Here is a 27231-nt window from a genome sequence, read left to right as displayed (position 1 = left end):
GAATGCTGGCATTGCCACTGACCACCGGCATCGTCACCGACTAAGTACTGTTCTAACATCAAGTCCAGTGTTAAACATATATTATTTTGTCCTGTCTCAGGTGTGCATATGCATAGAAGAGAATTAATCTTGTCTTGGCTGTTGCTGCAAAATTGTGCAGTTAGCATGTGAAACCCTATAGAATTTTACACACAGTATATGTGTGTAAAACGTACAGGGCCCTGTTGTTGCATAAGAAGATGCAGTCAAACATAAGTCAGAAACTCAGACATAAGGCAGGCATCAGCCAATCAGAATTGAGCATTCACAGGCCAATATGTGGTTTTGTGACTCACAACTGCATACTCTTTCTCAACTTTTATGCAACAGGGGCCAGATTTAAATATTGCTGGCTCGTGTGCATACTGTACAGCATTTACTTTAATATGCTCCTCAATATGCAGCAGTTAGTGAATTGCATGGCCACATGAGAATGGAACAGAATTGGTTTAAGTTTTTGCAGAGGGGTAATTATATTGATTTATTAATGATGACAATTATATTGGAGGGCCATATTTCATGATATCAGAATACCAGAAGTTATTGCCCTCCTCAGGGCCACATAATTTATGTTGCCGTATCTTGTGCAATATTTCCTGGTATCCCATTCAATACTATTTGATTTAGAATTTGATTATATGTCATATTAAATGTATTGAAAACCGCTGAAAAATAGAGGAATCTTTGAAAATCTTCTAAGTTTATCTCTATATTTATTTTAATTGTTATGTCAATCTTGAACACACAGTTTTTAACTTTTAACTGTGATTATGTACTTACCCAAAATAATTTTTGGTTTGTATATGTATATGTTTGATTTGATTGATTGTATATTTATATGTTTTTTAACTGAACTTGTGGAAATAAACTAAACTGAAACTGAAACTATATTCAAACCAGAAGTGGTAGAGATAACAAAGTTAGGGCTCTGAGTAAGTGCATTTAAGAGTGTGGGGATCAAATTAGGCCAATTTTCACATTTTCATTTTCTTCTTAAATACGCATGGTCAGACTTTTACCAAACTTGGCAGGTGTTATCTTTAGGGTAATATCATTTATGGGAACCATGGCCCAGATTAGATAATTTCCAAAAATTATTGTGTACAAAACCAGAATATTAGATGTAAAATGCTATTTACAAATAAGTATGTATTTCTGGAGTGCCCCAATTGGTGGGGGGGAGGAAACCAAATTGTTTCATAGTGTTTACATTTTCATCATCTTCTTGAAAATGCATATATTCAAATTTGTCTCCAAACATGGCAGGTATTATCGTTAGGGTAAATAATGGGCACCATATCCCTCTCAGCTCCCCCCCCCCCCATCCTAAAACTCTTCTACATGTAAATCTTCAAAAAATCTTCTTCTATCAAACTAGAAATGCTTTTATTAGATGCATTTGATAGTGAGTGCACTCAATTTCAAGTTTATTTATGGCAGATCCAGGATTGCCCCCCCCCCCCCTGCAGTTAGTACCAACCTAGAAGCCCGCTTTTTATGCCTCCGCCCGAAGGGTGCCGGAAGCATTATGTTTTTTGGTTGTCTGTCCATCCGTCTGTACGTCCGTCCCCATTCGTTTACGTGATAACTTGAGTAATATTTAGTTAAATTCTACCAAACTTGGTCCAAGTATAAAGTATGATGGGGCAATTACTTGATTAGATTTTGGGTGAAATCGACATGAGGCCAAAGGTCAAAGGTCAAGGTTAAATCATGACATTGTATCCGTTTACATGATAACTCAAGACCTGATCAAGAAAATTTCACCAAACTTTGTTCGAGAATGACGTATGATGGTGCAATTACTTGATTAGTTTTTGAGTGAAACTGGCCAGAGGTCAAAGGTCAAAGATCAAGGTCAAATCCTAAAATTTATCTGTTTACACGATAACTCAAGACTGGATGAAGCAGCTTTCACCAAACTTGGTCCAATCATGATGTATGATGGGGCAATCAGGTTAGTAGTTTTTGAGTGAAATTGGCAAGAGGTCAAAGATCAAAAAGTCAAGGTCAAATGCTGAAAATTTAGCTATTTCTCCCATATCTATGCAATGCCTAAAGGTATTTTCTTGAAACTTAGTGTAGACATGTACTACTGAATGAAGATTCTCCTGAGAGAGTTTCAGGTCATGAGGTCAAAGGTCAAAAGGTCAAAGGTCGGGTGAAAATGTTAAAATTTCTCTTTTTTCCGTATCTTGCAAATGATTCATGGTATCTTCATAGAACTTGGTACGTCTCAGTGTACTGACTGGCAGAGACTATCTAGGGAATTTAGGGGTCATGGATCAAAGGTCAAGGTCAACCTGTCATTTCAATATTTTGCCAGTTATGTGAAACTGTCATCACACATTGTGAAGACATTGTATACACATATTAAGAGAACCATGAATTATGGCGGAGGCATACCAGTCGCCATTTCTAGTTACTGCATCTTCTTCAAAATGCATGGTCAAATTTCCCCCAAACTTTGCAAGTGATAGTATAGTACTCTCCGCTTAATTGGATACTGCATAACTGGGTACTCCACTTAATTGACATACAAGCTAAAAAACTGTTTCCGATGCATGCTCTTTTTACCAGATAATCGGATAGTCATTCTGGTTTAATATGGGTAGGAATTTTTCAGATTAACGTGATCTATTTCCAAAGTTTTTCTCAGAAATCTTTTACAATTCATTTAAATGGAAATTATGAAGAAACTTTGAGGTGCTTTAAGTTGATAGAGAGCTCATCAAAGGTGGATATTTTGATTTGTTGAATGTGCAGTGTATGACCGATTCGCCATATCACTGATACAAGTAGATGCATTTATGCTTGCCATGTGTGAACCCATGCGCCAGCACCACACACGCTACCACCAACACACACACACACACACACACACACACACACCCCCTCACAGTAACACTCTAATTACTATGCATGTGCCTAAAGTTAGCTCTTGGAAAGAAACAAAGAATGAACTAACTACACTGAGACTTTCTTCAGGCCATCAATTGAAATAAATTTTCGGTTGCCATGAAACACGTGGGGACACAGCAGAAATGGCTGCAGTATTTAGCTGCATGTATGCATAGGAATCTAGCTTCAAATGACACATGTTAAGAAGTGTGCATGTGGCTTGATAAGGATTCAGGGCTGCATGCAAATTGTTTGAAAAATTATGCTTCAAACAATATTCTAAGGCTGTTGTGTGACTTTAGATAAGCTGTGGCTGTATTAAAGAGACATACTGTGTCTGACGCGGAGGGGTGTGTGATTAGTATGAGCTATTTGCATTGTGAATGAATTAACATGCATTTTGGTTTGAATAATCGGGTACCGGTACTCCGCTTAATCGGACTAGAAATCCTCTGCCAGACCCTACCCGATTAAGTGGAGACTACAGTGTTGTACATTTAGACCCCGTTTACAGTGCGGGGCTGGGCCAAGCCGCGGCCGAGCCCAGCCTCAATTGCGAGGCCGGGCCCCGCAATTTTGTCCGTTTACACTGCCGGGTTCAGCCGCGCTTTTGATTCAAACCTTTCAATTTGTTGTCGTAGTGGCGCTCTGCTTGTAAACAAATGCAATTTGGTATTGTCTGGTTTTCAGACCCTTTGCCAAATGAATTCCGTGGCGACAAAGTCGCCGTTCGGGCAAAGGCCTTTGCCGAAGGAAAGAATCCTTTGCAGGACAAAACCACCATAAACTATACTAGTTTTCGACGTTGAGGGGGTTAATATCCTGAATAGCGAAAGATACAGGCAGAGGGTTTGGAAGCCAGACTAAAATTGGCCGCGCAATTGGCCGCGCATTTGGCCCAGTTTGCGTTTACACCAAGAAAAGGGCGGGCTTGGCCGCGGCTCGGCCGCGGCCGAGACCACCTCCAGAGCGAGGCCAAATGCGAGGCCAATTTTGGCCTCGCATTTGGCCTTTTGCGCGTTTACACTGAAGCGGGGCTGGGCACGGCCGCGGCCAAGCCGCGGCCGAGCCTCGCACTGTAAACGGGGTCTAAGTTAACAGGCACCATACCCCCTTTATAGAAAGAAGTGTTTCATCACAAATAATACCAATCAACCTGGAACTTCTAACGGTAACTTGTTAGCTTTTTCATAATGGTGGCAGAGGTGGTGTTGGTGTTAGGGATGTGTGTGTGTGTGGGGGGGGGGGGGTTCGGAACAGTCTAGTTGCGTGATGTGATTTTCATTTTTTTTTTTTTTTTACGTGCTTGCAGCTTAACACAATGACTGATCTGTTTGCCCATTTCCGACACGCAGAGTTTTGCAGCACATCCTGCTGGCCACCAGCGGAGGAAAGCGAAGGGGTCTGTTTGCCATGAATACCATGGCGGGGAGCAGCACCAACAACGGCAAGAGGATCCTCCAGGAAAAGGTAACCATGGTGACGGCACAACAAACGACCCGCACAGCCATCTGTCTGACCCCTTTTTGAATGCATGTACCACTGTCATCATGTATTTTCATTTTTAGTGCTTTGCATCAATTGAAACCTTCAAATGATATTCATGCATTTCTCTGACAAGAAAAAAAAAAGTTGGCAAAAAGTTCAAGTTGCATCATACACAATCAGTAAAAGCATTCGTATATCAAACAGAACTGAGCTATGTGGCTTGACCAATTATGTAAGATGAATTACTGAAATTGGATCACTGTTACCCATATCTATCTTACAGTCAACACTAAAAGATCTGATTTGTTTAATTATTCAAGTGAAATTATCTTTGCCCTTTCTTTACTTTCCAAGAATCTAATCCCACGACAAATTACAGCAACGTCAAGGCCAAAATATCAGGAGAAGATATGGAATTCTTAACTTTATGAATCCTTAAATATTTTCTTGTGATGATGTGTTTGTAATGATTTGCATACATTTGCATGTATAAAAGTAATAAGAAACATAGCAATTCTTTTGAGATGTCTGTGCATCATTTTTCATGTCTTGAACATACATTTTATCATTGTTACAGTTCGTGATGATAATAGTTTTAGAATTGAATGACACATAGTAATTATAGGAAAAATTATTACAGAGGCACTGATGACACTAGTGATGCTTTTGAGATATTAATAACAGTAATCATCATCATCACTATTGCTTATGTTATCATCATTGATAAAAATGATCTACTCTTAACCCGTTGAGGATGGACTGATTTTGCTACAACACGCATTTCCCATAGACACCTGCCCGAGTACACTCGGGACTCGTCCTCAACGAGTTAAACCAGAAACATTATCTTTGCTTTGTAATAAACTTTAAATCCATGCAATGCTCTGTATTTTCTCTACCTCCATCTTTGCTCAGTGCATATGTGGCATAAAATGTAAAAATGTTACATTGCTTTGAAAAACAGAATTTTTCTGAAAGCGTGTACATGCATTGAGGTCTTAGATTAATATGACAATTGGGGGGTTGACACCATGACACACAATCCCCCCCCCCCCCTCACCACTGAGCAGGGGTATTGCTATGAAGAATAATTATAAGTCTTAGTATGTTTTCCTCTTTCTAATGTTCCTTTCTCTGCTCTACTTTTGCTGTATTCATCAGTTGCAGTTGTGTGATACAATGCACTATTGATTTTAGTTCCAGTGTATGCTGTATCTTTATTCTCCATCATCCCATACCTCCATCTTATTCCTTCATGTTAATCCCCTTCCCCCTCCCTGTAATCCCCTCCTCCCCCTCTCTCCCCTGCTTCACCCAATAAGATACCACCATGTCATCCAATGTGTCCCATCTCCTGTACAAAGGCTGTCTGCGGAAGCTCCGTTTGCATCACATTTACAAGTAGTGCCTTAGCCTTAGGCTAGCACATGTGTTACATCCTTCACATGTTAACAAACCATCTGCTGGAATAGACGAGAAGGGCGTAGATGCCGCGGACATTTCCGTGCCGTCAATGCCCTTCTAGCGCTCAGTTGTAGATTAGGCGCTGCACAAGCAATCTTCGTGCGCAAAGTGACACAATACGCAGGGTGTGAATACATTTGGTTTTAGGAGACCTCAAACGCAGCAGATGTTAATGCGGATTGATGCATCTCCCATCAGAATCTATCACTCTTTGTGGTGGCCATGGTTACAGCTGCCTGTAGCAGCGTTTGGCAGAAAATCCAAGAGAATGGAGAAGCATTAGACACACACACACACACACACGCACACGCACACACGCATACAAAATGGCACAGAATAATCACCACAGGGTCCAAGACAATAAGTAGTTATGGGTAAGCTTACTCTACTTTAATGCCACGTTGGGGGAGAGAAAAAAGAAAGAATAATCACCAATCTGACAAGAGAATCAAGCTATCAATGGCTAATCCCCTCTTTCCTTGAGATAGCTTTGCTTACGTGAATGTACCATCAAGCATTATGGATCCTTGAAAGGACACTCACGTACAAGCCCACGCAGTCTTCTGCCTAGGGTTGCATACGATATTTATACCATTCCCTCCCATCGTATTGAAGTGCACACTTAAGCAGGGAGATTCTTAATGATGTGCATACTTCATTGGTACAGCCGGATTTTTTTTGGTGTCTTCTACGCATAATGCACAACTTACTCATATGGAATAGCAAAGTCTTGTGGCATTTAAGCGAGTAGACAACCCCAAATCATCTTGAGGAAGGAAACTTTCTTTCATTCCTGTCCCACCCCACTCTCACTACTTCAATTCTCTACGTCTTTTGGAGGAAGATCTCAAAGTTTATTTTTACATGTATACAGACTGTAGATATCTACCAAAAAGAGAAAGGCATGAGATTCATGCATATTGACAATATTTTTTGCTCGTCAGATCCAAGGGTCTATAATATATGACGAATGACATGACAATCACCCTCATCCCATATTTTGTCATCTAAGTGTTTGTTATAGAATAGAGGAAGGACTCCCTTGAGTTTCAACTGTATGTTCTTAACTAGTTTTCCCAACCCACGCAGTAGAGCATTTTTTTTTAAAAAAGTTGGGTATTAATAAAGTGAGCCATGCTTTTCTTTATTCTGTGATGAAACCTTGTTGAGGGCCACATGATGAGAAAAGCTAAAACCTAATGATGCTTTTGCTTGTCAGATTCAAGGGTTTATTATGATAAATGACATGAAATTTTCCCTTATCCTATGTTTTGTCAAAAGTGTTTGTTCAAGACGAAAGATTCCCTTGAGCTTCAACTTATTCTTCTATTAGTTTTTCCAGCCCACACATTGGGGTATTATAAAAACATAAAAGGGTGACTATTAAAGGACAAGTTCACCTTCATAAACATAAGGATTGAGAAAATGCAACAATATTAGTAGAACACATCAGTGAAAGTTTGAGGAAAATTGGACAATCGATGCAAAAGTTATGAATTTTTAAAATTTTTGTGTTGGAACCGCTGGATGAGGAGACTACTACAGCTTGTGAGTCATATGCGTACAACAGCATAAAGAAAATGTAAAAGAAAATTCAACATATTTTCACTTTTTTCGCATAATAAAAGAGCACTTGACTTGCCTCTTTCTAAAGGCAGGGGGAATAATATTACCCATAACATTTGTCGGTAACAAGTAAGGGGAATGTGTACTTTTTTTCAAAAGATGGAATTTTGTGAAATTCTCTTTATATTTTCCTTATATTGTTGTACGCATGTGACATCTAAGTTATTCATACACTGCAGTAGTCTTCTCATCCAGCGGGTACTGCACAAAAACTTCAAAAATTCATAACTTTTGAACGGATTGTCTGATTTTCCTCAAACTTTCAATGATGTGTTCTACTACAATTGCTACATTCTCTCAATCCTTATCTTTATGAAGGTGAACTTGTCCTTTAAAGTTGCTTATAAAATGGGTTCAAGAACGTAGCCAATAGGAAGCGCTGAAATGAGTCACGTGGGCTTTGATTACTTCAGTACCATCGCACTGCAGTACCAGTGCGCACTCAATCAGTTGTTACAAGTGCGTCGCGCGCTACTATACGCGCTGTCAATCCTGTAAACAACTTCTAGTTCGGGCTGTTACTACTGCTGGCCGGCCTTTCTTGTGTGCATATTAGTGGCGTACGTGACAGTACTTACATGTGCGGGATTTCCGAGTGCGACGTGCTTGACTCGACTCTCTCGAGCGAGTGCTATGTAGCTGACTGGTATTGACCCACAAAGGTACGTGAAAAATGCTGTTAGTTTTCGACCCATTTTATAAAACAAATGATGCACAGGATTATTTCGTGGCGTTAGTGGAGATGCAGCTCACTCTCGGGTATTTACAATGTAGTGCATGTTTCACAATTGTAAATACCCTCGAGTGCGCTACGCCTCCACTAACGCACTCTATCCTGTGCATCATTTGTATAGTCATGTTTTTCTGAATAAGAATTCTGAAATGAAACATGTGTGGAGTTGATGGAATATACAACATAATGAGAGAAAAGCTGAAATCTAACAATGTTGTGTATGTGGACTAGTAATATTTGTCACTTGAGTTCTATACTGAGATGAACTCTTGCCCTTGCTCGAGCTACAAACTTTATTGGCTGCAATGGTGGAATGTAAGATTCTGCAATGCAAGAATGAATTTACATGTAAAAATGTAAGTTTTCAGGGATGCGCCGCTGTCATCCTGATGTCCCTTATAAAGAGTTTACAACATAATTACAATGATTCTTCTGTGACAATGGTAACTATGGTAGCCCCCATAATATCTTCTATATTGCAAAGGTATTTCTTTTCTGTTAGACATGATGATATACCCATTTGTCCTATTCTACACTTTTTTGTTACAAACAAATCCAGCATGTTAGTACATAATACATGCAGATTTTTTTTTCCTTTTCTCCCACTTTTTTTTGCCTAGTATTTAGGATAAAATCAAGTCATATCTACTAGAGATATGAAATACAGTTGATCTATGAACAGATTGTGTGTTTTTATTATTTTGTTCTTCAAGAAATGTGCCTACCGTGTAGCAGAACATATATCACTTCTAGGATTCTTTGAAAAGAATTAAGAAACCAACTCAGACCACCAGCATCTAGATATAAGCTTCTACCCCAAATAACAAACTGCCTCTTAACCTGTTGAGGACGAGTCCCGAGTATACTCGGGCAAGTGTCTATGGGAAATGCATGTTGTAGAAAAATCAAACCGTCAGTGGGTTAAGATTGGCTGAATTTCCAAAGAATCTCAATTTTTTAATTGCCAGAACTAAACTAACCCTCTCACAATTCCTGTCTCAATGTTTTATTTGCCATTGCATGAAACAGACTGCCAGTGATAAATGCTCAGATCTTTGCTTTCGGAGTGCACATCTACTCATGTATGCCTCCATGGCATCAAACCAAAGACCAGAGAGAACATTACCAGCACACATACACATGCTGCCAATGGGGCACTATAGTTGTGATGAAAAATCCCCCCCCCCCCCCATACTAGAGTTATTAGTTTCACTCACATGAAACTGGATGCAGCCACCTGCAAGGACCAGAGATTAATATCAGTGTGGTTCCTTTCAAAGTTTTCTCTCAATCTGATAAAAGATGCATAAGTGCACATTTTTTTGTTGATTTTTTTTGTTTATAAAGCAACAAAAGCTTTTTTTTTAACCCGTTGAGGATGAGTCCCGAGTATACTTGGGCAGGGGTCAATGGGAAATGCGCGTTGTAGCAAAATCAGTCTGTCCTCAATGGGTTAACCCAGTTGGTGTTTTGTTTCATAATCAACAAAGCAATTCTATCAGGATTTCACCATAAGAGCTTGATCTTTCAGGGGAGAATATACATTTCATTTTTTTTTCAATCATTTTCTCAAGAACCTGAAGGGATATTTATATGTTACATTCATGAATCTGTGTAGCGACAGAAGCTAAATATGGAACATCACAGAAAAAATCTGTCAGACAGCCGTTACCTCGATCTATTGCTGTTCAATGATTTAATGATATTGAAGACAGGATGTTTGGTGTGTGTGTGTGTGTGTGCATACAGATTATTGTATCTTAGAATAAAAGCCAGGGTGACTAGTAAACAGGAAAGGATGGATTAGTGTTCTTAGGATAAGGTTGCCACCTGGATTGGGTGAAAGTATTGATCACATCCAAGGCAGTGTACAGTACGTATGTATCATTTCCGGGCATAGCTCAGTTCAATGAATATCTATAACAGATTATTTATGCCAAAAGACTCTTCAGGTTATAATGTATTTATATACTTTTTTTTCAGATTTACTAAAATTGGTTTTTGCTTCAGGCAGTCAGGGTTTGTTTGCTCCTAACATCCTGAGAGATAGAGAGATTCATATGAAAGGGGATTCTGTGTAAATCATGATGCCATCAGATCTTCATGTCTGGCTATATGTTTAGACTTATTCACATTTGATTTATGTTTCATGGGGAAAAAGTTTTTCTTGGCTCGTATGTAAAGTTGCACATTGAATCTGCTAGAGACAATTTGATTTTGATGTTATACACATTTAATACACATTTTTTTTTTGTCAATCATAGTTCAAATATTGTATTCAATAATGATCATGAATTGAGTGAACAGATCAAGAAGGAAAACATGTAATTTAAGAACAAAATGCATTATTGCACTTTCATTATGCAATAAGATATCTTTTCATGGGCAAAAATACCACAAATGAAAGCAGCAAAGCAAACAGAATTATTAATTTATGTACATATTTTTCCCCCTTTTTTTTTGGGGGGGGGAGATGGGGGTTTAAATGGGAGATGATTACCTTATTTTTGAGCTTGTGTCTAATAGTTAATTGATTAATCCATGTGGGATGGGCATCAAGCATTCAGCTAATTTATTTTACGGTCCATATAGATGTCTTCACAGTTCGACTTTGTACCGTACTATAAGATATATTCTGAACACATAAATCCTTGTTGATCCATGTCAAACACACATGAAGACAACTTGCTGAATTCTGCAACTGATTGGCAAATTGCCCTGTGTTGACCAAAATAGACACCATTTTGATATTCAATATTTTAGTAGTAGCCATGATAAAAAAAAAAATCATGGGCCTACATTCTCGGGTTTGACTCCAGCCAACAATCTCCTGATTACAAGACAGACATAGTATCCAGTAGACTACTAAAATTCTGCCCGACAGCCAGTGCTGGACCATTCTTGCTGAATGCTAGCTTATATCTTCCATACGTATATCTGTTAAGCCATACTTTGATTATTACATTGCCATGCATTATGTTGCCTCTTGAAACTTCTACAACTATGTCTTCATTCAAGATTTCAATTGCAATTAATTTCTCCCAATATGTGTGAATTGCCCCATTCAATCCTGGTATCTCATCCATCATATATTATACAGTGAACATGTATGTTCTTGCTTCAGGTCCTCCAGATGATGCGACGCTGGGTGGAGCACATACCAGAAGACTTCATCCAGGACAAACTGATGCGGTCGGAGGCCACCAAGCTCCTGCAGCGGCTGCGCCTCCTGGGCCTGTCGGGCCACCCCCTGGCGGACCAGCTCTCCCTCCTCTACCAGCAGCAGGAGGACACCATCTCGCTGCGCAGCCTGGGCAGCCGTTTCCGTGGCAGCCACCACCACGCCCACATCTCCCGTACCTTCTCCTCCCCGGCAGTGCGGGCCAGCATCCAGAGCGCCCCTCCTCTGATCATGGGCTCACACACCGAGTCGTCGGACAAGCTATCCCTCCAGTCATTCCCGGGCTCCTTCAAGAACATGGGCTCCGGGAGCTACATCCACAAGGTGACGGGCAACCGGTCGCTGACCGGGTCAAGCACGTCCAGCCTGGCCTCGCTGAACAGCGTCCAGGGCATGGGAAACATCTCCCTGGTTGATCGGTCCACTGTGCTGCTCTCTCCAGAGGACCTGCACTGCCTCTTTCAAAAGGTGAGAACGATTCCTCATATTCTTCATACGTGTAAGCTCAAAGTCCCATCCAGAAAACTTACATGCACAATACACCTTGTCTGGGAATTATTTCATGGGTGGCAAATTGTGAGCATTGCTGTACCATGAAATTGAAATGTTTGAGGAGTTATGAATGGGAGAGGGGAAGGTGTACACAGTGTTTGTGCTGTGTATTTGTTCATGACTGTGCCGTTGGATATTGCTAGCATTTTTCAAATTTGTCAGCTTTCCCCTTGTAATGATCATTGAAACATGTAGATTTGACAGTTATTTGTTTGAGTATAGAGAGTCATTATTTGTATGTCCTTTAATATAGAACTGGGTTGTTTATGTCATACGTTCACTATTATTATTATTATTATTATTATTTATTCGTCATTTGCAAAACAATACAAGTGATAATGGAGAAACAAAATAAACAAACAAAACACAAGAAAACAAAGTGTCAGGCTTTCCCTGTTGAGCTTCATGAAGTTAAATGCGAACTAGAAACTGTTCTGTCATTTAGTAATAAAAAAAATGATATTCTATCATTTTATCATTCAAGTGGATGCTTCTATTGATAATAGGTCAGGTGATAGTGAAATGAGCTGAGTGAGTGGGTGAGGGATCATAGTGAATTGAATGAACGATTTATCGATCTTAGATCTTGTAAAAGAGTGAGTGAATGAATAAATGATTTGTTGATGTCAGATCTTGCAAAAGAGTGAAATGAATGAATGAGTGAGTGAATGACTAGATGACTCATTTGATGAATGGATGATGTATTGATGTTAGATCTGTGAATTGGGAATTAGGCGAATGAGTGAGTGAATGCATGGATGAAAGGGAGAAGGTACTCGGCAAGTTTGTTGGAAAGTGGCTTTCAACTGACACAAGAGGGCTCTTTCAGTTTTTTTAGCTCACCTGAGCCAAAGGCTCAAGTGAGCTATTGCGATCGCCCTTCGTCCGGCGTCCGTCGTGCGTCGTCCGTCGTCCGTCGTCCGTCGTCCGTCGTGCGTCGTCCGTCGTGCGTCGTGCGTAAACTTTTTACATTTTCATCTTCTTCTTGAAAACCCCAAGACCGATTTTCATCAAACTTGGCAGGTAGCATCCCTAGGGGGTTAGGAACTCAATTTGTTAAAATGGGCACCATGCCCCGCCCAGGGGGCCCCCAGGGGGGCCCAAACCCCCCAAAATTAAGGAATCTGTAAAAATCTTCTTCTCTAGAACCAGAAGTGATAGAGCTAAGTTAATACTATGAGTTAGTACATTGATGACTGTAGTTTCAAGTTTGTTCATGGCAGAATCAGGGGTGCCCCCCTTGGGACCCAGGGGAGGGGGGTGGGGAAGGGTTCTAATGGGGCCTAAATTGTACATTTTCATCTTCTTCTTGAGAACCCCATGACCCATTTTCACCAAACTTGGCAGGTAGCATCCCTAGGGGGTTAGGAACTCAATTTGTTAAAATGGGCACCATGCCCCACCCAGGGGGCCCTCAGGGGGCCCAAGCCCCCCAAAATTAAGGATTCTGCAAAAATCTTCTTCTCTAGAACCAGAAGTGATAGTGCTTAGTTAATACTATGAGTTAGTACATTGATGACTGTAGTTTCAAGTTTGTTCATGGCAGAATCAGGGGTGCCCCCCTTGGGACCCAGGGGAGGGGGTGAGGAGGGGTCCTAATGGGGCCTAAATTGTACATTTTTATCGTCGTCTTGAGAACCCCATGACCCATTTTCACCAAACTTGGCAGGTAGCATCCCTAGGGGGTTAGGATCTCAATTTGTTAAAATGGGCACCATGCCCCACCCAGGGGGCCCCCAGGGGTCCCAAACCCCCCAAATGAAGGAATCTTTATAAATCTTCTCTAGAATCAGAAGTTATAGAGCTGAGATAATACTATGAGTGAGTACATTAATGACTGTAGTTTCAAGTTTGTTCATAGGAGATCCAGGGGTGCCCCTCTTGGGTGGGGGGGGGGGGGGGGGGTGGTTGGAAGGGTCCAAATGGGGGCCTGAATTGTACATTTTCATCTTCTTCCTGAAAACCTCATGATGGATTTTTGTCAAACTTGGCACGTAGCATCCCTAGGGGGTCAGGATCTCAATTTATCAAAATGGGCACCATGCCCCACCCAGAGGGCCCCAGGGGGCCCCAATCCCCCCAAATTAAGGAATCTTAAAAAAATTGGGCCTTTATTGTACATTTTCATCTTCTACTTGAGAATGCCTGGTCAAATTTTGGTGGAGCTGTAAATAATTTAGATTAGTGACTGCGTGAAAGGTGAACTTGCGATACTCAGGTGAGCGCTAGACCCGCGGGTCTCTTGTTTTGTATCATATTCTCCCAGAGGGGGATTGGTTACAGTGTTTGAGGTACAGCTGAATTCTCTCTGCACTTGCTGGAGGAAGGTAAAGGACTGTTTGATTCAGGACTGCAGCGGCCCTTGAGTCCTTGAACAGGATACTCCATCTGCAACCTTCCCTCCATGAAAGGGCGTTAATGTGCACCTGCTAAGCATTCAAACACTGTCAGGGGTTGGGTTGCGTGTACTTGAGCACCAGAAAAATGTTTGCCTGCCCTGAAACTTCTTCGGGAAGTCAGTGACTGCACTTCTAGCTGGTAGACTGTGGTGATAGTAGCAATTTTATGTTGTAATATAGTGTGAGCGTGTGCTGTACTAAAAAGATGCAGTGTTCCATCAACTGCAATCATCCATCCTAACAATTGTGATGTGATTGGATATTTTCTTCATCATTGCAGTGAAGGAGTGTTGACATTACTTCTTGTTTTTGACTCACCCACTTACTCATAACTCACTGAATAGTGATTGTGTGAATGTACAGTAATTATACCACTAAAAAAAAAACCCAGAAACAAACAAACAAATAAATGAAATATGATGTGAACTGTTCTCTAGTATGTTTTTTTTTTTCCATCCAGAATAAGGGAGTGTGTATGTTTTCTGATAAATCTGAATTTGCATATGTTCTCGAACCTTTATTATCAGTTTTATTGTTGGTGTTGCTTGTGTTATTATTGTTACAATGATGATAGTCATTATTTGTAGAGTTATTGATGAGATCATTCCTTATATCATGATTGTCATTGTAATCATCAGTTCTGGGAATTTATAGAGAAAAAGGAGGTTCATTTGTCATGTTTAGAAATGAATTACGGCTTACAGTATACACCTCTTTACACTGACGTCATTATGAAGTAATACCTTTCTGTTTGAAGCCTCTGAAGATTCCTCAAATTTGGCATTATGAAACTGATTTTCATCTGCTGTATTCACACCTTGCAAAATGGTTTGCAGGTAGTTGCTTCTTTGACAGTGCCAGCTTCTTTTGATGTGTAATCTTTTTATTTTTGTCATTTGTGTACCAAACCTTTGTATTTGTGCATTTCTCCCATTAATTAAATAATGGTAGAAGAGACATTCTGGTTTCAAGTAGAAGTCCCATCTGCACTGCAAACTGAAGTCTGTCCTGTTCCAAACCCACAGTCAAGTTTCATGTTGTGGTGGTTGCAAGCTCAGAAAGCTATCTTCAGGCGGTTGGGGGTACGAACTTGATTTGTTGTTTTCTAGGAATTCCACTTACAGAAGGCACCCTGTACCCTGTAAGAGATTGAGAGACCCCATTCACGTCATAAGATGGGAAGCACAATCCTCAATTAGGAATACATGTACTTCCAGCTATAAACTCCATGATGATATATGCAAGTCTGATGAAGCCTGCAGAATAACAGTAGGTGAAAGCTCACTAAGGCAAAATCAAACTCTGATTGTGAACTAAGAAAATTTGATTCCAGTTGCCTAGGGATTTACCAATCAGATGGACCTCTACCAAGAATAAGAAAACACCTCATGATTGTTGTTGCAAGATGGGCCATTGAGCACACACTTTAAAAACAGTGCCCTTTTTGAATGAAAAACCTACTCTTGTAATTACTAATAACTCATGGTGAGAAAGATTAGCACAGCAGTAGCAGATTGGTCTTTTGGTATTCCTATTTTTTGTAGCTGTTTGGTTTAACAACTAGTGTTATTGATACTTCTCTTAAAAAGATCACACTGTGACAATAGGATGCTAGACTATCAAAACCTGAGTATTTGCATGTGGAATATAAAAAACAAATTGTAATTCTACAAATGACTGTGGCAACATACATGTGTATAGATGGAAAAGTGTTTACAATAGGGTTTAAAAAAAATAAAATCATCAAAATAAATGATATATTTTATGCTTTGAAGTTCTGTTGGGTAATGCATATTGATTTGAAGAAGGGCAATTCCGTATGGGAAGGGCAAAAACAGCAAAATTCAAAGTAAAGTAAATGCTCATAAATTTAAGTTTCCCATACAGACGGATTGTTGTATTTACGGAAACAAAAAACCCTTTTTCAATAACTTTCCTCATTTTTGTTGTACACACTTTTAAAGTTGGAAGACTATTTATTGTAGTTATCTAAAATTGTACAATATCAAATGAAAATTTAAAATGAAACAACTTAAATATCTCTCTGCTTTATCCATACTTCCACATTTTTCTTCTTATGCTTCAACAATCACATTTTATGAAGCATTCAGCCACTCTCATTATGATATTTTTTGGAGAAAGTTTCAAAATCTACTGACAAATTGACGTAATTCCGTTACTATGAAATTGAAAAAAGTTTTCTCCTGAACAAAGTAATCACTGATTTCTTCTCCCCTTATAAATTTTTTCTATACATGTGACTCCCTGAAAACTCACAAAACATTTTGTGAAATATCTTCTTTAGTTCTGCTGTAATTGTGGTAACGGAATTACATGGTAACGGAATTACACGCACATCTAATGTGGAAAAGAATGACATAACCTTCTTTCATGCCGATATGTATGTGAACTGTTCATGAAATAGCTTCAGGGCTTTATCCTTGAGCTTAACAGTGTTAGTGATTTGCAGTAAAGGAGTGAAAGTTGAAATATATGTATGATGCACTGACATGACTCAGCATAGCTGGATGCCTCTGACAATGAGCCCTAACATCAGGGTACATGCCAGACAAGACTACTTTTGCTGGAAGTCTCCTCCCTTCTTTTTATATACCTCTTCTCATGTACAAGAACTACATGGAGACTGTGCTGATAACTTAGGTTTGCTATATAGAATAAGATACTCATTCTCAAATGTTAAAAATCATACTGAATTCTGTCCGTGTAGTGTATATTTTCTTGCTAAAAGGTCTCATGGTTTCATACAAAATCTAAGTAAATACATTCTGTAGTGCCGAGGGACTATTGAATGGGTGTGATGCAGCATAAATTGGACAAAGGTTAGAAAGAAGAGGAAGAACACAAAATTTCTTTGAAAGGAAAAGAGAGCACTGCTACTAACAGAAAGAAATGAACAGGATAATTTTTGTGAGGAAAGATCAAGAATTTTAGAGAAGAATCATACACAATGTGATAGAAGTCATTATTTGACACGGGATGCCCACTGAATGTGGCACCTTTGATCTTTCTGTATGCTAAAGACTTTATTAAGACCATTGAATATGTCCTGTTTCCATCATCAAGTCCTTTATTTTTAATGGTAGGTGTATGACTATGACCTTCTTTCATCTGTTTCTTAGATCTTTCGTCCACAGAGACACATATTTTGATTTTCATGCCCCTTTGATACAGAGCATCTGCTACCCTTTGAAATTTCTTCTTTAATCCTTTCTTTTCAACAAAAGTAATAAAGACAAAAATACCATTTGTAATGAACATTTACCAAGTCAGTTATTGTGATACAGCTCTAAATTGTAACATTTAGGCCTATACTTCCTGTCCTAAGAAGATTTTATATAAAGTCAGTGGGCTTCTGCTTCTACCTTTACTCTTCATGTTACCACTTGCCATACAATCCAAATTCCTTTAATGGTGCCATTACAGTGTATTTTATCATTTGCTTTCAGGCAGTCAAAATACCACTTACTGCAAAGAGAAGATGCACACTTCTTATGAGTGAATATACATGTATGGCAACACTCAGGATGAGAAAATTGTCAAAGTCAAGAAGAAAGACAGAGACAGGAAAATAGGAAATCTATAGGCCACGTCATGATTACAGTCAATGATCAAATCACTGTCGTATTTCTGAAGAGGTCATTTGAAAATTTTGTGTGGTCAGAAGTAAATACTGATTTTATTTACAGGTTGAATATTCTGGCTCTAACACAGTGAGCTGCAGATGGATAAAAGAGGCCCTCTAACCTTTAAAGATAAATTTACATAATTTGGTGGAGTCACTCTAATGGTTCAAACAGTTGTAGTTTGTTAAAGTTATTGTACTGTATTTTATTATTATTTTTGTAGGTTTAAGTAGGACTTACATTGTAAGGTTATTATCAAATTATGCACTACATTGTACATTGTATACCAGGGGGCAACTTCAGCTATTAGTGAAATGTCACAAAGTTTTAGTGATTAATATAAGCCACAATGTACAGTGTAAATGATTGAGCACTGGTGCAGTAATAATCATATTTAAGAAAAATTTCTTTTCAATTTATGATTGAATTGTAATTAATTATATATTGTCATTGAACCACAACTGCATCTTTTCACTTAACGAATAAAACATTTCAAGCATCCTTTGTGTTCATCCTTGATATCAAACATTGTGTTCAATGATGGGTCTGCACACTGAGCTCTTGCACTGAAAATTGGCACTTCATGATTTAGATTTAAATTCAGTGTCAATCCGGACAGTTTTTTGTTATTTTCTGTGCGTGTGCACATTATATTTATGTACAGTACTTGTAAGTAATTCACACATATTATAAATAATTAGCATATTTAGGAAGAAGAAAACAGAGAAAGGTGTCTTGCATGATATTAGCAAAAGAAATACAAGAAAACTTGAGTATTGTTGACTGGATTTATAGAATTGTATTTGTGTAGGGCTATTGTAGCGTAATTCCGTTACCATGTGTCTTGGATGTCATTTACCTGCAGAGTGAGAAATTCTTAACTTGAAAGTAGACAAATCTTGATGGATGTGGTACTTTGAAGTTACGAGATCTTGATTGACATAGTTACAACTTCAAATCATAGTCGTTAGCATGAAAATTTTATGTTTTTTTGACAATAGAAACTCATTTGGCACCTATACACTCGTATCAGCTTTAGGTTAAAGGCTAGAGAGTACTTATTTAGTGGTTATATTTTAGTTGAAGGCATAAACAATCTTTATCAAGACATTTCAGAATACATGAGTACCAAGAATTTGTATTTTTTCCAGTGTATTTCAGAAGATGTAATTCCGTTACCATTTGTGTAATTCCGTTACCACTGACTTTACGGGGGAAAAGCCTGCTGCTGAGAAAATGTGATGAAATATTTGAAAAACAATCCAACTAAATCGAAGTTGACATAATCAATGATGAAATGAGACAACAACCTATAGTGTATGTGTTATAGATTTCAGAGAAACTACTCCCAAAGTCAGAGTTCAAGTTGTGACTCAATTTTCTGGTAATTCCGTTACCATCACACATAGACCTCCTTTGCAACCAACCAAGTGAGAACATTTAACAAATTTGTATTTGGGGTGATAGTGTGTGTACCTCTGCATCTTTTAAATGTATCAAGAGAAGGCTAAGTAATCAATCCAGTCTACAGGGGGAAACAATATGAGCCAAAATTCTCTGATTTGTAATTCCGTTACCGCGGAATTGCCCAGAATCAAGTGATGTAGAAAACTGAAGAAACAAGTAAAGCAATCTTGTATCATGGCTGACAGCTGTTACTTAACCTGTTGAGGACGAGTCCCGAGTATACTCGGGCAAGTGTCTATGGGAAATGCGTGTTGTAGCAAAATCAAACCGTCCTCAACGGGTTAGGTTTGGTACGTAAACTGAGCATGGTTACAGAGCAGAAAATTTAAACTGTGATGTCCTGAATTTCACATGGGGGAAATCTAATTTCATAAAATGCAGACAATGCAAAATACCTTACAGAACAGACACACACAATACATGGAAACCACATTCATACAGTTGATTGATAAGAAAAAAAAAAAAGAAGAAAGAATTTTGCCTCAAGGAAAAAGTCTTGGTGATTGTAAGACCAAATTTACACATTTTGTTGAGGCAGATTTTGTCATGGTGCACAAGAATTCAGGAAAATCATTATGAAAAATACAAGGATTAATATGAATTTGTGCAAAGTATCAATTAAAAAGCTTATAATGTCAATCTTGTTACAATCAAATTCTGAAACAGGAGATTCAAAGCTTTATCATTATATAAAACTTGGTAAAATTGGTTGTTTCTAAACCATCAGAGCATGATATGCTCATATCATATTACGATGGAAGAATTTATTGCATTAGGGGAGCCTGCTTCTATAAAAGGAGCTTTGAAGTATAGGCCTTAGTTAAGTGCACCGAGTCACCCTTAATTGTATTCGGAACAAAGGAAAAAAAAAATGTGTTTTTGAACTCCATGGCAATCAGTGTGAAGGAATTATCACTGACATTAACCCGTTGAGGACGAGTCCCGAGTATACTTGGGCAAGTGTCTATGGGAAATGCGTGTTGTAGCAAAATCAGCCTGTCCTCAATGGGTTAAACTAAGACTTGGTATACTTACAAGTAAAATCAATAACATATTTTTCATAAGTTTGTCAAAGTATGGAAACTACAGCTTACAGCTTTAAACATTTCTGTGTTAGAGTTCAGTCCATGTTTACACATACCTTATGGGAGAAAAAAAAACTGTAGAAAGAATTGGGTCAGCAAAAGATATTAAAGACACTAAACTTCTACTTATTTTTTTGAAAGTCTTTGTGGGTTTTTTTTTCATAATCAGAATTAAGATACATCATAGAAAAGGGGTTCCTTTGTCAAAAAAAAAAAGAATACCCATAACGTCAAATCAGTGAAGGTGACCCAATCAAAATCAACCCATGGCTCATTTTATTGGTGTTTTTTTTTTGGATACATGCAAAGTATATCCAACTTTTCAACCTGAAATGCTCCTAACATCCCCGAGATTTTCAATTTTATTTGTGGTGTGAAGGATATACATTTGTTGCCTTTGCATTCTTGGAATATAATCATATTTTATGTGTATTTAATTTTTCTCTGCGAAAGACATGGTAGATGTTTGAGGAAAATTAACTGCAATGAGGGAATTATAATTATTCCAGAGGAACTTACATATTTTCTCCCATGTACAGTAGCTGTTCCCATAGTTAGTGTAAACTCTGTGACATACATTGTATCTTTGGAACTGGCAATTTAAGCACCAGTTTCTCACCAAAGTTTATTTGTTGTGTTTGTCACCATTCCTTCAAAATAAAATTACTCCCTCCTGAGGAATTTGGTTCATATCATGTAAGGGGGGGGGGGGGGGGAGAAAATTGACCCACACTTGCAATGTTTGTGTGAAATTCTTGCCGCAAAAGTTAGCCTGTGGAGTCAACAAGTTACTCCTGTATCATGTCAACAAAGCCTGTTTCCCAGCAATTTATGTGTGTGGTGTCAGGTGGAGGGTTTCTCCAAACCATCACACAATTCTCCAAAAAGGTGTTTTAGAAAAACCCGTAAAAAACAAAATTTTCCAATCATTTTATAATCCCAAAGAATAATTTCGAGGAAGAATTGCTCTTTCAGAAAATGTGAAAAACTTGAGACTGAGTAGGCTGACTCGTCTCACCAATTTTGTGTCCTCACGTACAAAATCAGGGCATGCGACTACTTGTTGGTTTTGTGATGCATGGGCACATTCTTGATTGAGAGTCTCCCCGTTTAAATACCATACAGGAAGCAAGTTTTTCCTGAGCTGTAACATGCCCCTTAATTTCTTCCTGCATGATATCATACTGTTGAAAAATAAAGTTTTTGTCCTCGTAAATCGTTCAAGCAAAGCCACTCATGAGAATGTGGCATGTATTACCAAGTTAAAAACTCTTTGATATAATCTTACTCATTCTTTTTTCTGCCAGTGTCATTCGGGTGTCTGAGAGAAACTAACATTTACTATTGAAGTGCTGTTGATTTGTCTTTAGTAAATATGAACATGAGTGTATTGCTTGTACCTCTCCGTACACTTGTCAGGAGCCCTTTAGTCTTCAGTTCATTTTTTTTTTTTTTCACTGCTGAGCTGGCCTGTAAGTGGAATACAATATATTCAGAGGGGTGTACCACAATACATTGTGTGATTTTCAGTTTTCACAGAGAGAGGAAAAAATTGAGAGAAAGAGAGAGAGAGAGAGAGAGAGAGAGAGAGAGAGAGAGGGAGGGGAGGAGAAAGAGAAAGAAAGAAAAGAGCTAAGTGTCTCAAATAATGGTAGTGAAATATTCTTATGCACACACAATTGTGAAACGAAAGGTCTTGCGGTTCCATGTATGTTTGTTTCCCCTCCTTTCGGTCTGTTTAATATTTTCCTTTCTTTTGAGGAGAGAAAGAAAAACAGTGGGCCTCGCGAGTGAACTTTGACGCGTTTGTGAATGCTGAAGTTTGGAGTTCAAACAGCTGATGTCAAATGATAGGTATTGGTTGATCCATGAATGATGACTTGCCATTGTCTTGGAATGTAGCCTTTATCTCTCTTGGATGATTAGGGTCAGGTCCTCTTGTCATTTCCTCATTCAATAACTACGTGCTGTGCCTCCGGGCCTGTAGTAGTTCGAGAAACCGAAGGAAGACAACACAACACCTTTGGTAATTTCTCTCCTTCTCTCTCTCTCGCTTTCTCTCTGACCGTTTTCACACGGGTTGAGAAACAGTATTGCATTGCTGAATTGCAATTAAGACAACAATTACATTACTATTGTTGTTTTTTTGCGCATGACCAAGGAAGGTTTTGGGGATTCTGTTCAGTTTGGACTTTCAGAGCGAGAATCCAGAGGGGGTTCGGTTTCTTTCTGTCTACCCATCAATCACGTTTGAGGAGTGAGTAATGTGCACTTTGACTGCAGTGTGAGCATTTGAGGTGCGCAGGTTTTTCTGCGGAAGTGGCTGCAAAGTCACTTTGAACTCCACTCAGAAATCCATACACATGACTGTTTCGTTCCATAATTATTAAGAATCGTCACTGGAAAACATGTGAACACTGCCATTTGAATTACGATTCAAATCATCCTCTGCGATTCCAGTTTGCATACACATGACCAAAATGCGTCATTTGAATCACGATTCTATATAGTATGTGATTCACCACCAAAATCGTGATTCAGATTATACATTCTCTCAGTACATTGTACGTGTGAAAACAGCCTATTAACTCACACCAACAATTTGGTCTTGGAGGAAGTCTTTTGATCCCTGCTGTGTGGGCTTGAAATCAGAAACTGGCTGGAAGAAAAAAAAAGAGAAAAAAAAAAGTTTATGGGGATTGACTCATTCTGAAAACTTGTGGTTTGGCTCTATTGCTGAGCTGCTCATTCTACAGGGGTTCCTGCTTGCCCCAAGTTTGCTAAAGAGAGCAGAGCAAATTTATTTGTCGCAGGAGGAAACTTGTTCATGTCTGCAAGGAAAATGTTTGATGTTTTTTTCCCCCTAACTTTATTTTCCTTTAGAACTGAGGCAGCTTGTTCTTCTGTGGCATGGAAAACATTTGTTTGAATGCAGAAAGACGTGTCTTCTCTTCCTCTACATTATGTTGTGCACAACATAGGAATCTTGTGATGTTTACTAGCTTTATCAAAACCTGCACAGTGGCATTGAGTGTGGATGTATAAATGGAATAACCCAGAGGCGTCCATCAGTTTGTGATATGCTTCCGTAAGTAGTGGCCCATCATGCGGATCGACCGGTTTTGTTGCAGTGAGGATGAACGATGACATTCCAATTAGGAGCAGCAGTGTCTGGATAGTGATCTGTGTTGAGTTCCATGATGTCTCGGAGTTTGAGTTTGCAGTTGCCAATTTGTTTTTATTTATGTCTTCAAACCATCATGGGGAACCAGTGGTATGACCAGTGAAATCTTGCTTGAATCTCGGAAGTGTACAATGCATTGGTCAGCAATCAGGGGTGCTGATTACAATCTACTGCTGTGGGCATTGTCATGAATTGTTTAGACATTGGCTTCTGGCTTGTACGTAAGCTCCTTTGATATACAGGGTTATTCCTTGCAGACAAATGAATAAATAGACAGACAGATAGATGAATAAATGGATGGATGGATGGATGGATGGATGGATGGATGGATGAATGAATGAATGAATGAATGAATGAATGAATGAATTTAATTAAAGTAGTGGCTGGAAAATATTCTGTATTGAGAAAATAATCAATTTAGCCAGCTGTAATATATGGAATAAGGAATAGATTTTGTGGGAAACCAAAAATTATGTCAAATATGAGTTATTCATATTCACATCATGGGATGTTGAATAATGTTGGCATTTTCATTGGTGGAAATAGGTCACATAACCAGAGAAATGACCTTGTTTGACCTTTATTGCATTAGCAAATCACAAGAGATGATTCCTCGACGATAACCGTTTGTGGTGAAACTTACATGTTATGCTTCCCCTAAATCTTTGCATGTAGCAACTGGATACAGTGATTAAAGTGGTTTGCTGGTAGAAGATATACAAGTAGGACTACATTGTACCTTGCAGCATGTGCAAAATCCCCTGCAGTTTCCTACAGAATCCTTGTACGGGCACTATACTAGTCTGTAGTGCTTTATACTCACTCTAAGCCTTTTTGTGATAAAGGCTCTGATTGGTCAGTCACAGATCAAGAGATGCTTACTTATGAGACATGTATCAAATGAAGTGAATACGTTCCAATAAAGATTGCAGTCTATAGATGATTTTAATATTTTATGATGTGTTTATAAATTGTCATTGGCTGATTCTGAATAATTCCAGTTATACACAGTTTATTTCTGAAGTTTGACCAGATATACATTCTAAACTTCATCCTTGTCAAGGAAAAGAGTATCTTACAATATGTAGTATGTGTAATGCTTTTGTTGGGGGAGCATGTATTGATTCTATTATATGAAACACATTGCTGTCTGAAACCATGCATTCATAGATAAACTTTTACTTTGCTTTGTTAAAATTCAGTATTGATGCAAGACCTGCCATTTCAAGTTTAAAGTCAGTAGCAATTTAACAATTAAGTTGAGCTGCTGAAGTATTCTGCCATTACTTAACTTTGCAGAAATCAGTGAATAAACCTCATCGCTTGTATGAGCTGTTGTGCCTGTGATGAGGGGATATAAAATTCACTGATGGAGAAGGGTACATGAATATTTCAGAGCTGTTCGGCATTGCACTCAACATACATTTTTACTGTTTTACTCTGCGTTTTGCAGCTCCAGAAGTCCGTCCTAGACGGGAGTCTGCCGTGTAGTCAAGAGGATGCAGCCAAACTAGCATCCCTTCAGCTCATCACCAATAACCTCACCACCAGTCTCCAGAAGGCCCAGTCTACCCCATCCACCTCGGCAACGGGCCACGCCCTCCACACAACGGCTAGCAACCAGATGCTGTCCAGCTCCAGCTCCAGCAACCGCACCCTGGTGGACTCGGAGCCGGAGTGGCACAACTACACTGTGGACACCTCTCTCCAGCTCGCCACCCGTGAGACAAGCATCCTTGACTGCGGCGGCAGTGGCAGCGGCGGGGGTGGAGGTGGGGCCAGTGTGGGATTCTTTGCCTCGGCCCAGCGCCGGCTCTCGCGCCAGAGCTCCAAGCAAGACGCCTCGCCCATCTGCCACGGCTCGCAGGCCGGGAAGGTCGCTGGGGACCCAGGAAGTGCAGACCCTGCGGACAGGGGTCTCCAAGAGAAGCTCTCTGTGGATGCCATCAAGCTCTGCCTGCCCTACGGGTGCTCGGGCTCTAAGGCTGTTCAGAAGGCAGTGAGGAAGTTCTATACTACCTACGCTGCCGTCATGGGCGACCTCAAGGAGTCTACGGCTGGGAAGATTCACCACGCCAAGCAGCTCTATGTGGATATGTGTAAGAGAATACCATCATTCAACAGCAAAGTGTTTCACGTCAAGGAGCTATATGGACACCGCCTAAAGAAGAAGGTAGGCTCTAAAGTACATTCATATTTTTTGCTCTTAATAGGTCATACTAATGATGGCTTGACAAACCGCAATAGCCCAAAGGAGGTACCTTGTGCTATTGTTGCCTGACGATTTGCGCAGTCTTCAATACAGGCCTCCTCCCTAATGTCCAGGTACAGCAGGTGACCACATGAAGAGTTGACCAATACTGTAGATTTAGGTGAATATCCCCACTGACAACTTTCTCCATTGATACTATACCCTCCACAGTAGTGAATTCCAGATTGAGCTTGGGATAGTCTTGCTGCTACTTTTAGTGAATGCACCCAAATTTCTTTCTTTCTTTTTTGTTCTTTTTGGTAGTATCAAATTACATGTTTGAGCATAATTTGGCAGCCATTGTAATAAATGAAATCAAACATCTTATATTTAAAAAACAAATTTTTGTCCTGGGAGCCTAAACTTGTACTTTTCATCCAGCTTAAGCATTTTACCCAAATTTCAATTTCAAATTTTGGCATATATCTGTGCCCCACCTCTTGTGAAAATGTCCTGTACTTAATATTTCAACACTTAAATCTAAGTGGAGATAACTAAGAAAACTACATGGTTATTGTAATGAATCTTGTCTGAAATGCACTGCTATAATGGCTTTCATTGATCAAGGACTCATTCCGAATTATATGTTTTTTTTTTTTGAACGAGAATATTTCGGGTGTTCATTTCCTTCTGCTTGAATGTCATCCTGACTATGCTGAATTTGAGATTCTGTGGGGCTTCTTCGCTGACCAGATAACTGTCTTCATGATATGGCTTCGCTTAATTCAGTCTGTATGTTTTGTAGTCCTTATCCAACTCGGGGGGAGTTCTATATCCATGTACATCCGGTCATATTGTTTTAATTATCCTTTGTAGCTGATGTTTATACTTATTCTTGTATTCTAGTATTCTTAGGAAGGCCAGGGGGGTGTTTCATAAAGCTGTTTGTAAAGTTACGAACAACTTACGAGCGACTGGTGATTAGTTCTTGAGCTGAATTGTGGAAATTCTGATAAGTATAGCACATCAGAACTGATCACCAGTCACTCGTAAGTTGTTCGTAACTTTACGAACAGCTTTATGAAACAGGGCCCGGGTGATTTATGATCATTAAGTCGTGCAAGAGAGAAAAACAAGTATTCTGAAATAGAATTTGATGAGAGATAAGGGAGTAAAAGATACTGAAAGAGATGCAAAGACAGGTAGGCAGAGTCAGAGGTAGATAGACGTAGAAAGATGGAGAGAGAGAAAGATACAGAAGAGACAGAAAGACAGGT

General features: G+C 39.2%; 1 protein-coding gene across 1 annotated transcript in view; it reads left to right on the top strand.

Annotated features, from left to right (window-relative positions):
* Positions 1–27231, top strand: part of LOC139708945 (uncharacterized) — a 206720-nt gene that overhangs the window by 54844 nt on the left and 124645 nt on the right. The window contains exons 8-10 of the mRNA XM_071620914.1: positions 4296–4410; positions 11376–11900; positions 25217–25936. Of these exons, the coding sequence (XP_071477015.1) occupies positions 4296–4410; positions 11376–11900; positions 25217–25936 (1360 nt within the window). The remainder of the gene's footprint in view (positions 1–4295; positions 4411–11375; positions 11901–25216; positions 25937–27231) is intronic.

This window comes from Diadema antillarum, unplaced genomic scaffold (genome assembly GCF_040938485.1).
Source record: "Diadema antillarum isolate AM-2024a unplaced genomic scaffold, OU_Dant_1.0 seq00001391_RagTag, whole genome shotgun sequence".
In the NCBI taxonomy this organism is placed as follows: Eukaryota; Metazoa; Echinodermata; class Echinoidea; order Diadematoida; family Diadematidae; genus Diadema; species Diadema antillarum.
Note: the sequence above shows the minus strand (reverse complement) of the source record. Positions and strands in the feature narration are given on the sequence as shown.